General features: G+C 44.7%; 1 protein-coding gene and 2 long non-coding RNA genes across 6 annotated transcripts in view; 2 read left to right on the top strand and 1 right to left on the bottom strand.

Moving 5' to 3' along the window:
* The window catches only part of Adcy10 (adenylate cyclase 10 (soluble)), an 81,867-nt gene that overhangs the window by 13,180 nt on the left and 53,051 nt on the right, over positions 1–15,636 (bottom strand). For both annotated transcript variants that reach the window (XM_013521435.1, XM_013521436.1), the window contains 6 exons: positions 8,277–8,402; positions 6,062–6,337; positions 5,663–5,956; positions 3,643–3,712; positions 3,173–3,404; positions 232–339 (listed from right to left, as the gene is read on the bottom strand). In XM_013521435.1, coding sequence (XP_013376889.1) covers positions 232–339; positions 3,173–3,404; positions 3,643–3,712; positions 5,663–5,956; positions 6,062–6,337; positions 8,277–8,402 — 1,106 coding nt within the window. The remainder of the gene's footprint in view (positions 1–231; positions 340–3,172; positions 3,405–3,642; positions 3,713–5,662; positions 5,957–6,061; positions 6,338–8,276; positions 8,403–15,636) is intronic.
* On the top strand, positions 726–2,819 carry LOC106150049. 3 transcript variants are annotated; one of them, XR_001236613.1, is made up of 4 exons: positions 726–807; positions 977–1,245; positions 2,347–2,455; positions 2,538–2,819. It is a non-coding gene; the product is annotated as an uncharacterized LOC106150049 (long non-coding RNA). The 3 variants fall into 3 exon arrangements; XR_001236614.1 differs by having other exon boundaries at positions 2,347–2,459; XR_001236612.1 differs by having other exon boundaries at positions 2,347–2,819.
* LOC102022173 lies at positions 6,103–8,245 on the top strand. The gene is made up of 3 exons (XR_001236611.1): positions 6,103–6,189; positions 6,927–7,188; positions 7,307–8,245. It is a non-coding gene; the product is annotated as an uncharacterized LOC102022173 (long non-coding RNA).

The raw sequence follows: 15,636 nt of genomic DNA, 5'->3' as shown, positions 1-15,636 counted from the left end.
CTTTTTTTTCTTCCAGTACTGGGGACTGAACCCAGGGCCTTTGCAATGAGCTACATCCCCAGTCCTTTTTATTCTTTTTATGGGGGTGGGGGAACTCTCACTGAGTTGCTGAATTGCCTGTGCTAGGCTTGAACTTGTGACCCTCCTGCCTCAGCCTCCCAGAGTTCTAGGATTATAGGCATGCACCACCATGGCCAGCTAATTCATGTCATGCCTTTCATGGTTTCTTACCTGACCTTTGAGGGTATAAAAAGTAGCCAACTCAAAAGTCTTACTCCAAGATTTTTTCTTCCTGAGTATTTTCAGCAGCCTGTGTCCCTCATTCAAATGCACATATGCCTGCAATCAGGAGAGGAGAAAAGTATTGCGTAGGCAGGAACCTGGGCCACAAGGGGCAGCGGACCAAGGCTCTATTGAAGGAAGGGAAGCGGGAGCCAGCCCAGATACCACCTCTCCCTCTATCAGTGCTGCGGAGCAGAAAGGGCCTGCAAATAAATTCTAGACAGGAGCAGAAGGAGGAAGCTCCTGACTGCATGCCTTCCCTGTCTGCTGGATTGCGCCATCAAGAGGATGAATCTTCAATTCTCACTTCTCCGTGTGCTCTCACAGAAGTTGCCTTACAAGAAGCTCCCCCTGGGCAACTTCCTCCTCTCAGCAATGCCATCCCCAGCCTCGCATCACCAACAGGGTATCCACCGCTCTGAGAGCATCTCCACATCCATGAGAAGCAGGTCTCCACTTTGGGATGAGTTATGAAGCACCCCCAGTTCCTTTGCCAGAGACATCTTCTGGAGGCAGAAGAGGAAGGTGAGACTCCGAGCAACTGTGACAGTTAAGCTGCACTGTCGACTGGCTGGGGAGCTGCCTGCTGGATTAGCACAGCATGCTCCAGGGTGTGCCTGGGTGTATCATGGGGCCGTGACCTTGGGGACTGTATTTGGTCCCTAGCCCCTTGCTCTCTGGCATTGCTCCTCAGCTCTGCTTCCTGAGAAGTGTCCATCAGCTGAGCAGTGTCCCAGCTGTCCTCTGCCAGGCCCTTCTGCCTTGATGTCCCTGCCTTGGAGCCAGCTGACCATGGACTGAATGCCCTAAAACCGTGAGTAAAAAGAAACCCTTCCTCCTTCTGAGTATTTGATCCATGCAATGAAAAGCTGAGTAATACAGCGACTCTCTTCACTTCATCCTTAGGCAGATGGATCTTCGGACATGTGAACACCAAGACAGATCAGACTTGGTTAAATGAAGGTGAGGCCATAGATCTGGGTCTCCTGCAGCCGTGAGGGAGACAGGAAGGGAAGGCATGATGTGCTGGCCTCACCCAGTCCAATCAGATTTCCTCTAGTGGGAGATAAGGAACAAGTGACGTATTCTGGGATGTGGTGCTGGGGCTGTGCTCTGAATTACTGTCTTCCTGACCATTCACGGCTCCTTGTAGAGCCAAGTGAAGCATGCACAGGTTTTAGGAAGCTCGCCCCCAGGGCTACCTGAACTTCCCCATCCTAACACTCATTGGCCACATCCCCGCCACTAGGCTGAATATATGTGCAGAGAACAGAGGCTGACTGACATATTAAAAAGGTAAAAAACATTTCTCTTTTTAGCATGGGGAAGCTGAACCCAGAGCCTTTGCACCCAGCTACATCCCAGCCTTTTTTCTTTTCTTTTCTTGGTCTTTTTGAGACAGGGTGTCACTATGCAATTCAGGCTGGCCTTGAGCTCACTTTGTAGCCCAGGCTGGTCTTGAACTCACAACAATCCTCCTGCCTCAGCCACCCAAGTGCTGGGATTATAGGTGTGCGAAACCATGCCTGGCTTTTTTTTTTTTTTTTTTTTTTGAGACAGAGTCTCACCAAGCTGTGTAGGTTGGCCTTGAACTCACGATCCTCCTGTCTCAGACTCCCATGTGTTGGGATTACAGTTTTGCACCAGCACGACTATTTACATTTCATATAAATTGAAGGTACATGATGCTGCCGTGCGTAGCAACAGCGGTAACACAGGGACCAGAGCTGGGGTGTGGCCAAGGCTTGGACACGGCCAGCTGGCCTGTGAAACTGGCTGGAGTTAGAGGAAGTGAGCCACGACAGGCATTTCCTCAAGTACTTCCTGGAAATTAGTGCAGCCAGCTGCTCGCTTCATGAAAGCAATTTAAAATCAAGTCCGTTTGCGAAATGTAGTCTACCTCAGCCTCATCTGACCCTTCCCTTTCTCTGCCTCCTGGGGGACATTTCCATAGGCCAACACCTCCAAGGCTTCATCCCCCTTGCCTTGCTCTATTCTGCTCAGGACTGCCTAAGACACTGACCATTGTTCTTCTTATCCATTATGTGTATCAAATCTTCCCAGGCTTAGGGGCCTGTGGCCCTGGGACCTTCCTTACACTACCACAGGCACTTCAGCAGGCAGAAGGTATTCCTACGTGTGATCATCCCGCATGAATTGCACGACAATGAACGTGGGTGAGCTCCCGGGGGGATGATGGGAACCAAGCCACACATGCAGCTCCTGGAAGACCTACAGGTATTTTATGCCCACAGGTATTTTGGGACCACAGGGCAAAGGCCCCTGGGATGTCAATGAGGAAGGCTATGCTGCCACTGAAGCACTGCCACCCAGAGTCCCCTCTGTGACACTTTGGGAATGAGAAAGGACCCCGCGCCTCCCATGCGGGTGGACAGTTCACTGCAAAGCTCTAAAGGTGGAGTATAGCAAATGATGTATGGAGCTTGCTGCAGTGTGTTCCAGTGCTCTTTTCTCCATGTTATCCTTTCCTGTCTGAGCAATGTGCTTTTCTTTGTCTTTGTCTTTCTCTCTTTCTTTCTTTCTGTGGTGCTGGGGATTGAACCCACAGCCTTGTGCATGCAAGGCAAGAGCTATACCACTGAGTCACATTCCCAGCCCCCATTTTTAAAAAAATTTTTGTGACGAGGTCTCACTGTGTAGTCCAGGTTGGCCTCGAACTCACGGTGAACCTTCTGCCTCGGCTTCCCAAGTGCTAGGATTATAGGCGTGAACCACTAGACCTGGCCAGCAATGTGGTTTTCAAAGGAAAGGGTAGTTGGCAAGACTTGGGGACACAAAGTAATCAAAAGGCACCCAGGCCCTCCCCTTCCAGTTCTGTGGTCCGTAAATTTTCTCTAGGCAAGAAGAGGGTTGGGGAGAGGCAGCTTACCATGTAGTTATCACCTAGGAGGAGATAGGCAGATGTGATCTCTAGGAAGTAATACAAGGCCTTGTGGTTTTCTTCCAGAGCCACAAAGTGCTGGGCCAGAGGCAGGATGACGATGGTGAGGACCTCCTCACACTGGCAGGGCTTCTGAGGGAGGAGTTGTTCCTCATCTTCCTTCATTTTGGTAATCACGGTGTCAAAGAACTCCAAGATCTTGTCTTTTATTTCCTCAGGACTGTGCAAATGCAGAAACCAATAGAGACATATAAGCAAGAGATATGGCATAGCTTCTGACGTGAAAACAACTTTCAAAACTAATAAGTGCAAAAGCATAACCCAGATGTAGGCACAACCACCCAAACCCGCCCCGCCCGACCCTGCCACTTCCTACAGCGGCCGAGAGCCCAAAGGGACTGAGCGGCGATGCGATGACAGCTGCTCGTGCTCGGTCTCCCAGGCACACGTGCCCATACCTGAGATCTCCAGGGAACAACTCGGATTTCTCTTGAAGCTCTGGCTTAGAAGCAGGAATCTCTTCTTTACCTAGAGAATAAGAAGATGAATGAGTTGTGTGGGTCCTGGAAGTGTTCCCCATGGGAGAGAGGGTCTGTGTTCCTTTTTCACTGTACGGGGTTGTCATGCCAACCAACAACTATGCATCGCAGTCCTCACTGCCCATCTCGCAAATCAGCGGTGCAAGATATCACCTCTAGGTCGAGATGGTTCTATGCCCCCTCCACCCTTCTTCTTCCGCAGGAAAGCAATTAATTCAGAGGATGGAGGGACAGCAAAGCCACAAGTTGGAGGAGCTGAGTGCCTGACTACCCACGAAAGGCATCTGTCCAAACTTTCCCTGGATCTTCTCCTGAGCAGGAAATAAACTGTCATTCTCTTGTGTCGAGCCACTGAGAGGCAGGGCTCGTAGAGCTGATAACATTCCCCTCACTCGTTTACCCTGCAGTAACTAAAACAGCGCTTAGCAATCCTGAAGAAAGTGACACCAGTTTCTAGTGGGAAAATGGAGATATTGAAATGAAATACCCCAAAAGGCTAAAGAAAGCAGAGAATTACTGTTCATTTATATAGTCTTAATAATGTAAAGACATTGATAAGAATATAATAATATAGGGGGGAGTAGGGCATATTGGCCCATGTCTGTAGGCCTAGATACTCAGGAGGCTGAAGCAGGAGGATCTCCCTTAACCCAAGTTCAAGGTCAGCCTGGGAAGCATAGTGAGACCCTCTCTCAAGGAAGGAGGAGAAGGAATATATAGATAGGGAAGTGCTGAGGAATGGTATAACAGAGTGATATCCTCATTTACCATAGCAAGAAGAAAACAGATAATGTCAAAATTTGATTTTTACATGTTGGTAATCACAGCTACTTGGGAGGAGGAAGCAGGAGGATCACAAGTTCAAAGCCAGCCGGGGCAACATAGAGTATGTTTTAAAAAAAGAGAGAGGGGGTCTAGGAATGTAGCTCAGATTAGAGCCCTTGCCTAGCATATATGACATCCAATATAGCCAAAAAAGATTTTTTTTTGAAATAAAGCAGTATTTACATGCCACTTAATATACGAACATGATGCCTAAAGATCAGCTAAATTTAAAATGTTTGCCTCTGAGAACTACTGAAGGTGATGTAGGTGATGATCATGCAATTAGTGTCTTATGGTAAAGCTTTTAGAATGTGTGTGTGCACGCACACGCACATGTTTGGAGACAGGTCTCACTCTGTAGCCTAGGATGGTCTTGAACTTGAAGCAATCCTCCTGACTCAGCCTCCCCAGTGCTGGGATTACAGGCGCACACCACCACACCTGGCCTTTTTAATTTGCTTATTTAAATCTTGAAGTTTGTCTAGTGGACAGCCTTTGAACAATGATAAATTCCAGTTGGGATAATAGCAAGACCCTGCCCTTGGAGACATCTGGCCCTGTGTGCCCCAGAGCTAGGCTGCCGAGGCCTGTGGCAGGATCCAAAAACAATTTTGATGACCCTCACCAGCCCGTCCAAGACTGGCCTGTCTGCTGGGTTCCAGCTTATTACATTTCCCAAAATAAAACAAGGCTCTCACTAGCCCTGGCAGTTCTCTCCCATGCATATGCTTTTTGCTCTGGGACCTGTTTCACACTTGAGCCCCAGAGTCAGAACTTTGCTGTTCCTCCAAGTGGGACATCACTCCCTTTCCCTGTCCCTGGGGTCCCGTCCCCTGCTCTGCATTGAAACCTGTGCACTGTGGCTCTGCCTGATCCCACCCCACTCAGCCAAGGCCCCTTGTCCCTGAAGCCCTCCCTCCAGACGGCTTCTGGGTGAGACCCCGCCGATACTGAGTGGCAGGTGCCCGCCAGGCCCTCCCTTCTCCTGGGGCCTGTGATGCCCATGTCTGGAATGCTTTGTGCCCAGGCCCTCAGGGTCTGGACCCACGCCTAGCTCTGGGCCCCTGGGCGCCCTGGGAATAGTTGCGATTCCTTAGGAACCCGGAGAGTTTACGTTGGTAACTGTGGGAATTAGCCAGCTGCTTCATGGTGGCCATGTCCAGTTTGTTGAGCCAAATATCCACTGCAAAGTGGTGGTAGGGAACGAAGTCGGTGCCCCTGCAGTGGTCACATCTGCGGGCATTTTCCTCCAGGAAGTGGGCACATTTCAAATGCATGGCTTTCTTCTCGTCCTTGAGCCACAGCTCGTAGGCGGTTTTCTGCATCATAGGCCTACGGAATCGGATGATGTGGCACTGGATCACCTCATTGCGCAGTTCCTGGAACTCATCATCTTTGTCTTTGTCATCTGGAAGGAACAGGTAGGGCTGTTTGGCCAGGCAGTGGGCAACCCATCAGCTCCCGCTGCCTAAGGCACCTCAGCACATGCGGCTCACTTCCGGGGGCTACTCACCCGACCCGTCGCGGGACTGCAGGGCGGAGGAACGGTGGTGCACCTCGAAGGAGGCGTCCTGCTGCTGGGCCAGTCGGAGGTCCCTGCCGGTCTGGAAACAATCAAAGACATCATCTTCCACCAACGTGGTAAGGGCCTCAATCATCATCTTCATGTCCCAGCAAGGGAGGATCTCGAACAGCAGCTCCGTGGTGCAGGTCAGGCCCGTGATCGCTGCGCATCTCACCAGCATCTGGTGGGAGAGGCTCATGCTGTCCAGCTGGATCAGGGAGACCTCTGCAGGGGGAGCCACACACAGGGACCCGGTTATGGGTGCTCATCACAACCAAACCCCTTTGTAGTCCTCGTGTGCAGAAACCTAGCGAAGTGTGATTCTCACTCACAGACATTGCTTATGCCAGGATTACAGAAGGTGCATAGGCTACAGCCTAGAAACACGCAGGGGGCTGGGGTTATAGCTCAGCAGCACAAGCGCCCGCCTGGGAAATGCAAGGTCCTGAGTTTGATCCCCAGTACCAAAAGAAATAAAGAAAGAAAGGAAGAAAGAAAGAAAGACAGACACAGGACAAGAATGAGATTGATTTAAAAGACACTGAGATTTTGTGTGAACGTGTGACAAGGGGCTGCTGTGAGGCACACACCTGTAATCTCAGCACTCTGGGAGGGAAGCTGCTCAACATAGGGAGAACCTGTGTTAAAATTAAAAAGGATTTGGAATGGAGATCATTGTGAAAGCCCTGGGTTCAATCCCTAGATGCAGAGAGAGAGAGAGAGAGGGAGAGAGAGAGAGAGAGGCAAATTGTGACAAGGTAGGAGGTGAGAGAAAGGCCATGTCAGGCCTGCTGTCTTTGTCATTTTCCCACAGATGAGACATAATACCTGATACCCACAACTTCAAGGAGAAGAGGTCTATTTTGTTTCATGGTCTCAGAGGGTTTGGTACATGGTCGGCCGGCTCCAAGATGGAAATGGCATGGTAAAAGAGCACAGCAGAGGAGAGCTGCTCAACCCATAGTGGACAGGAAGCAGAGAGAACAGAGGAGCCAGGGACCCCAGTGACCACCTCCAACTAGCCCCACCTCTTCAGAGCACCCTCAGCCATGAGTTCATTGATCAATGAACCAATGGTGAGTATAGCATCCTGCAATCTAAGCTCCTTCCAAACACATGAGGCTTTGAGGTTTCATTCTACATCTAAAACACCTGCCATTCTATTTTTTTGTTTGTTGGTTTGGTTTGAGACAGGATCTTGCTATACAGCCAGGCTGGCCTCAGGATCAAGGTGAGCCTCTTATCTTAGCTTGCTAAGTGCTGAGATTACAGGTGTGCACAACTACACCTGGAAACCATCTGCCATACCTGTTCTTTTCTGAATTCTGCAGCTGGGCCTCTCTAGCTTCTTCACTGGCTTGGTTTTTCCTAGAAATTCTCAGTAATGAAGGTTTTCTCTATCTGCTCCAGGGATTCATTTATTCTCATGACATACATTATTTCTCTATGGAATAACCAACTCACAGAATTCATGGCTTCTATCCCAACATCTCACCTGTTTCAGTATCAAGCCTCACTTGGTGGTCCTTCCACTAGAGACAAAACGTCAACTTCTCAAATTGTCTGAAGAGCACAGCAGAAGCTAAGCTAAGCTTGCCCACCTTCCGGCTGTGGAAGGCAGTGGATGAAATGGAAGTGACACTCACTGGAAGCCACAGAGCCTTCAGCTGGCCCCAGGCCACCCCTATGAATGTTTAAAGTTACTTCTGGCTGGCATGGATTGAGGCTGGAGGCACACCAGAGAACTGCTTTAAAATCATTTTCTTTCCAAGTATAATAATCCATCTCTGGCTTATTATTTCTTTCTTATAAAATTAGATGGCAGAAAATGTCTCAGTACTGTATTTGATTTGTGTGGTTCCACCCCACCCCACATCCCGCATTTCGGTTTCTGTTTCATCAGAAACGTGCTACACCTTGCTATTTTACCAACGGAATAAACCTTGGCTCAACTTGAACCCCAGAACAGGTACAAGGGGAGAGAGGACCCTAATTAGAAAGAGAAAAATCAGCCTTGGATGATGCCTTCCCGTTACCCGGGACAGTTCAGCACCAAAGAGCCTAGGAGTTCCCCTTCCTCCTTCGACAGCCATCCTAGAGGAAGCAGAAGTGCACCTGAGTAGAGAATGAATAGACCAGCTCACATTTTTCAAATTTTCTTTACCTTTTAATGACGTTGGGAGTGACAAGTTTTTCAGTCTGACACCACTTGCGAGGTTACAGGTTACATCATTTCCCTCCTCCGCATTAAAATATATTTTTAATTCATCTGTTGGCTTAATGAAACTCTCTATGGGGAGATAAAAGGGAAGAAAGATCAAGAGCTGTCGTCTTTGTCTTCCAGAGCCTATTTTCTGATAAACATCGAGGAAGGTTTCTTGTGAGAAAGAGTGACCAGAGGTGCGTGTTGGTGCACCAAATATTCCAGAATACCTTGTTTCAAGTAAAACTGATACACAAAAATCAAACGTACTAAAAAATATTTGACTCCCCCTAGCCCCTCACCCCAAAACAAGAATAAGTACCATTGGTGTCTTCCAGAGTACAAACAGTTTTGCAAAAATTGAATTTTCAGTCCACTTAGGCTATATCTCATAGCATTCAGTAACTCGTACTTGGATCCAGGCTTGTTACCCTGGTGCCCTATTGTACAGTTTGTCCCCGACTCATGAACACTTGAGTTGCGAACTTTCACAGATTGGAACAGACCTTACGTTACACAGATGTGAACGATCACATAAGTAGCTCACGTGTCTGCCACACACTGTCACCATTGTGCTGCTGTGTGCTTACTGCACAGTGCGATAGTGTACAGTAGTACAGCGCTCACTCAGAGCCCAGGATGTCCGGAAGCAAGAGAGAAGCAGTGGTGATGTGGAGGTGTGGTTTTTTTATGTTTGTATCAAAGCAGCATTTAGAAGAGCCCAGAGACAGCAAAGGGAAGTCCACGTGAGAAGCTACACATCTGAGTATCGAGAAGGGAGCTTGTGTAGAACCAGGCCAAGGGGGTGATGGAGTTGGGGGAGCCATCCCCTGAGGCCACAGGGCCTAGCAAGATAGAAGGGAAACAAGAGCGACACGAACGGTGCATTCACCAGGCTGGGAAATACAGGAGGTGCAATTTTGGAGAAAGGATAATACATTAGGTTTTAGATGTGTCAAGTTTGATGGGGGTCTGTGAGATCATCTAATGGGAAATTGGGAATAAGGGTCTGAAATTGAGAATGAGATTAGGGTTGGAGATCAGACACACACAAACATATACACACACACATGGCCAGGGAAAAGATAATACATGAAAATAAGAGTTTTAAGTAGGGGAAACATCTAGTTTTATATAAAAGTACTCATAACATACACAGAATAAATGTTTGTTGAGTGAGTAAACAAATGTATAAAATGTAGGAATGGTATTATTCTGCAGCATTTATATTTACATATTTCCTTCTCTTAATTAATTAGCGAATATATTATTATAATGGAATTATTTAACCTGAAAGTAATCATCACAGCAGTCTTTGTCTCTTTAATGATCCATTCCCATCCTTAAAAGTACTTTGAAATTCTGGTGAGCTACTGCCGCACCCCCCCCCACAAGCTTGGGACCAGACAGAAACCCAGACAGCTTTAGGGGCCTGGGGTCCTCTCCCTGCCCCTCCCCTCCTCCCCCCTTCCCCTGTCGGAGCTGAGCTGCACCTCTGACAGCTTCAGGAACTCAGGTGAGCTGCTGCCGGTCCCACACACAAGCTTGGCACCAGGCAGAAACCTGGACAGCGGTGGGGCTGAATCCAGGACATCTTCAGGGAGCCCGGTGAGGTGCGGCGATGCCTCCCTGACCAGTGTGCAAGGCACTTGGAACCCCAGGCACTCTGTGGGGCCTCAGGGGCTACTGGCCACACCCATAGTGTGTCTGGATGCCTCAGGAACTACTGGCCACACCCATAGTGTATCTGGAGGGGCTGGGCTGAATGCCAGACACCTTTAAGAACCCTGGTGAGCCACTCTGGTGCTTCCCCCACTAGTGTGTGAGGCATGTGGAGCCCTGGACAACTTCTGGGGCCTTGGTGGTCACTGCCAGAACAACTCACAGCCCTCCTGGGAGCTCAGCTGAAACCTCAGGGAGCCCACCCTCACCCTCCCCCACTTCCAGTATGGGAAGCAGGCTCTATCCTGGGCAATATCTGAAGCCTCAGTAAACACGACCTGCATCCCCCTAACTCTTGTGGAAGCTGGGCTGAACCCCAGACAGTCTCAGGAACTCTAGCGAGCTTCCCTGCCCCTTCCCACACAAGCCTAAGAGCCAACTGAATGCAAGAAATGTCGGGAGCATCTGGGACCTTACCTTGCCACCACTCACCAGCACAGGAGCTACACTGAGCACTGAAGACTGGGATCTGAAGCGCTGAAGACTGGGGATCTGAAGACTCTCTCCCTGCCACTCACACACAATCAGGAGAGTGAGGCTGCACTCCAGGAAGCCTCTGGATCTTCAAAAATGACAAAACGAAGGAGCAAAATGCAATCCCAGACCTCCACATCACCCAAAACAAGTCCAGGAGACATCAACACAGAAGAGCCTGGAAGTCATACACCTGAAATTTCTGAAATGATAGCAACTGAAGTAAAGAAACAATTCCATTAAGCCATAGATGACATCAGATCAGAAATAATGTCTCAGGTGAGAAAAGAAACGACAACAATAATGAAAGAAATGTTTAGCATATCCAAAGATGACATAGACAGGAAAACAGAAGAGCATAGACAACTCATGGAAACCTTCAGGGAACAATATAGAAAAGAACTTGGGGCTGGGGATTTAGCTCAGCGGCACAGCGCCTGCCTGGCAAGTGCAAGGTCGTGAGTTCAGTTCCTGGTACCGGAAAAAGACCAAAAACAAACAAACAAACAAAAAAAAAAAAAAAAGAAAAAAAGAAAAGAAAAGAACTAGAAGGTATGAAACAGATGCAAACAGATATTCAGGAAATTAAAAATTCCATTGAAAGCTTGCAAAACTGCCTAAATGAAGCTGAAGGTAGACTTTCAGACCTTGAAGTCAGCACTGCCACTAATGAATGTGAAAAGAGGGATCTCTTAAAAACAACAAGGAACCAGGAAATAACAATTCAACAACTGCAGGACAAGGCAAAGAAAAACAATGTCAGGGTAATAGGTATTAATGAAACAGCAAGTGTCAACACAAATGACAGAAAAAAGACTATTTGCAGAAATAATAGCATAAAATTTCCCAGGCATGGAAAAAGAACTGGACATCCAGATAAGTGATGTGTATAGAATCATAACCAAAGTAAATCTACACCCAGACATATAGTGATCAAGATCCTGGAAACTCAACAAATGCTCAAAATATTAAAAGCTGTTAGAGAAAAGAAAGAGATCATGTATAAAGGTAAACCTCTCAGAATCACGGCAGACTTCTCAACACAAACCATCAAGGCAAGAAGAGCTTGGAGTGAAGTATTTCAGGTACTGAAAGAAAACAATTTCCAACCCAGATTGACATACCCTGCAAAATTATCTTTCAAATTTAATGGAGAAATAAGATATTTTCATGATAAAGAACAACTGAAGATATTCATGAGTGCCAAGCCAATTCTACAAAGAGTACTAAAAGATATTCTAGAAAGAGATAAAACAGACTACAACTTCAAGAACAACAACAGAAAGGAACCACCAAGCACAGCAAACAATTAAACAGAGGGGAAAAGGAGGATCCAACAGCAGGAAAATAGCATGATGAAGATAAGCCAGTACATATCAGTTATAACATTATTATAACTAAAGTAAATGGTCTCAATGCACCAAGCAAAAGAAGCAGACTAGCGGAGTGGATTACCAAACAAAACCCAACTATATGCTGTATACAAGAAGCACATTTAACTCAAAAGGAAATTCATAGACTGAAAATTAAAGGATGGAAAATAATACTCCATGCAATAGGAACCCAGAAAAAGGCGGGGGTAGCTATTCTGTTTGCAGACAATGTGAACTTCAAACCAAGAGCAATCAAAAGAGATAAAGAAGGTCACTACATACTTGTGAGGGAGAAGATTCAAGAGGAAGAGATAACAATTGTAAACATCTGTGCACCAAATATAGGAGAACCCACCTATATAAGACAAATTCTAACAGACATGAAAAATGAAATAAATAGCAACACAATCATAACAGGGGACTTTAACACACTATTGTCGCAAAGAGATAGATCAACTAGACAAAAAATTGGGAAAGAAATAACAGAACTTAACCAAACTTGTGAACATATGGATGTAGTAGAGCTTTACAGAGTGTTCCACCCAACAGCATCAGAATATACATTCTTCTCAGCTGCACATGGGATATTCTCTAAAATAGACCATATACTAGTACATAGAACATGTTTAAGTACATGCAAAGGAACTGAAATTATCTCATGTATACTATCAGACCATAGTGCAATGAAATTGGAAATTAATGACAAAAGAAAACACAAAAACTCCATACACAGTTGGAAATTAAATAACATTCTCCTGAACAACCAATGGGTCACAGATGAAATAAAGTAGAGAGATTAAACACTATTTACAATCAAAAGAAAATGGAGATACAACCTACAGGAACCTGTGGGATGAAATGAAAGCAGTCCTCAGAGGGAAATTTATAATAGTGAAGTCCCACCTTAGGAAAGCAGAACAAGCACAAATAAATAATCTTATGCTGCACCTCAAGTTCCTAGAAAAAGAAGAGCAAGTCAAACCCAGAGTCCAAAGAAGGCAGGAAATTATAAAGCTCAGAGCAGAAATTAACACAATGGAGACTAAAGAAACAATACAAATAATTAATTAATCAAAGAGTTGGTTTTTTGAAAGAATAAATAAAATAGATAAACCCCTAGCCAACCTTATTAAAAAAGGAAAGAAAAAACTGAAATACACATAACAAGGAATGAAAGGGGTGAAATCACTACAGATCCTAAAGAAATTCAGAAGATCAATACCTACTTTGAAAGTCTTTACTCTCATAGGATGGAAAGCACAGAGGAAATGGACAGATTTCAAGATACATATGAATTACCAAACAGAATGAAAAAGATATAAAAATTCTGAATAACTCAATATCAGCCAGTGAAACTGAGAATGTGATTAAAAACTTGCCAGTGAAGAAAAGCCCAGATCCAGATGGATTCACAGCTGAATTTTACAAGCAATTTAGGGAAAATTTAATACCAATTCTTCTCAAACTCTTTAATGAAATTGAAAGGGAATGAATTCTCCCCAGCTCATTCCTGGAGGCAAGTATTATCCTGATACCAAAACCAGAGAAAGATCCAACCAAAAAAGAGAACTACAGGCCAATCTCCCTAATGAATATAGATGCAAAAATTCTCAATAAAATAGTAGCAAACAGAATACAACAAGTCATCATGAAGATTATACACCACAACCAAGTGGGATTCATACCAGGAATGCAAGGATCATTCAATATACGCAAATCAATTAATGTAATACACCACGTCAATAGAGCCAAGGACAAAAATCACATGATCATCCCCATCAATGCAGAAAAAGCCTTCGATAAAGTCCAACATTCATTCATGACGAAAACCCTACAGAAAATAGGAATAGATGGCCTTTACCTCAAGCTGATCAAAGCCATCTACGATAAACCAACAGCTAACATCATACTAAAAGATCAAAAATTGAAAGCTTTCACTTTAAAATCAGGAACAAGACAAGGATGTTCACTGTCGCCACTTCTATTCCATATAGTTCTGGAAATATTGGCTAGAGCAATTAGACAAGAGAGAGAAATAAAAGGAATAAGGATAGGAAAGGAAGAAGTGAAATTATAATTATTCACAGATGACATGATACTCTACATAGACTATCCCAAAAACTCCACCAAAAGGCTCATGGATTTAATCAACAAATCCAGTAGCATAGCTGGATACAAAGTTAACACTCAAAAATCAATACCATTCCTGTACACAAGTAACAAACAGACTGAGAGAGAAATTAGGGAAACCACACCTCCCACAATAGCATCTAAAAAGATGAAATACTTAGTAATCAATCTAAAAAAAGGAGTAAAATATCTATACAGTGAAAATTATAGTACTTTGAAAAAAGAGATCGAAGAGGATATCAGAAAATGGAAAGATATTCCTTGCTCATGGATAGGAAGAACCAACACTGTGAAAATGGCCATACTCCCAAAATTGTTGTATAGATTCAAAGCAATCCCAATTAAAATACCATTGATATACCTCACAGATCTAGAGAAAACATTCCTAAAGTTCGTCTGGAACCAGAAGAGGCCTAGAATAGCAAAAGCAACCTTGGGAAACAAAGGAAAGGCAGGAGGCATCACAATTTTTGACTTAAAATTGTATTACAAAGTTACTGTGATAAAATCAGCATGGTACTGGCACAAAAACAGACCTGAAGATCAATGGAACAGATTAGAAGATACAGATACAACTACCAACACAGTCACCTTATCTTCAACAAAGGGGCCAAAAATGTTCAATGGAAGGAAGGTAGCTTCTTTAATAAATGGTGTTGAAAAAAACTGGCTTTCCACATGCTGAAGATTAAAACTAGACCCATGTCTTTCACCATGCACTAAATTAAAGTCAAAATGGATCAAAGATCTAAATATTAAAACAGAAACACTAAATTTACTGGAAGAGAAAGTAGGTAAAAATCTTGACAACATTAGGGCAGGCAGAGAGTTCATGAACAAAAACCAAACTGCATGTGAAATACTTCAAAGACTCAACAACTGGGATCTCATCTTATTGAAAAGTTTTTGCACATTTAAAGGAATCACTAATAAAGTAAAAAGGAAATGCATGAATTGGGAAAAAATTTTAGCCAACTGCCCCTCAGACAAAGGACTTCTATTTAGGTCATATGAAGAATTAAAAAAAAATCAGGCCCCCCAAATTTAAAGACCCAATCCAAAAATGGGCATCTGAGATGAATACACACTTCTCTAATGAACAGATACTAATGGCAAAGAAATACATGAAAAAATGTTCAACGTCATTGGTCATTGGAGAAATGCAAATTAAAACAACACTGAGATTCTATTTCATCCCAGAAAGAATGGCTATCATCAAGAAATCAACCAATAACAAATGCTCAAGAGGCTGTGGGGAGAAAGAAACCCTACTTCACTGCTGGTAGGAGTGTAGACTGGTGAAACCACTGTGGAAATCAATTTGGAGATTCCTCACAAAACTAGGATTAGAAGTCCCATTTAACCCAGCTATTCCCCTTCTGAGTATTTTCCCAGAAGTATTAAAGACATCATACCACAGCAATATATATGCACCCATGTTTATAGAAGCACAATTTGTTATAGCTAAATCTTGGAAACAACCCAGATGCCTATCCACTGAGGAATGGATCCACTGAGGAAAAAAGATGTGGTATTTTTATACAATGGAGTATTACTCAGCTATTAAAAAAGATAATCTTGAGGCTTTTGTAGGTAAATGGATGCAACTAGAGACCATACTC

This window comes from Chinchilla lanigera, unplaced genomic scaffold (genome assembly GCF_000276665.1).
Source record: "Chinchilla lanigera isolate Chin_1 unplaced genomic scaffold, ChiLan1.0 scaffold00061, whole genome shotgun sequence".
Lineage (NCBI taxonomy): Eukaryota > Metazoa > Chordata > Mammalia > Rodentia > Chinchillidae > Chinchilla > Chinchilla lanigera.
This window is presented reverse-complemented; position numbering and strand designations above follow the sequence as displayed.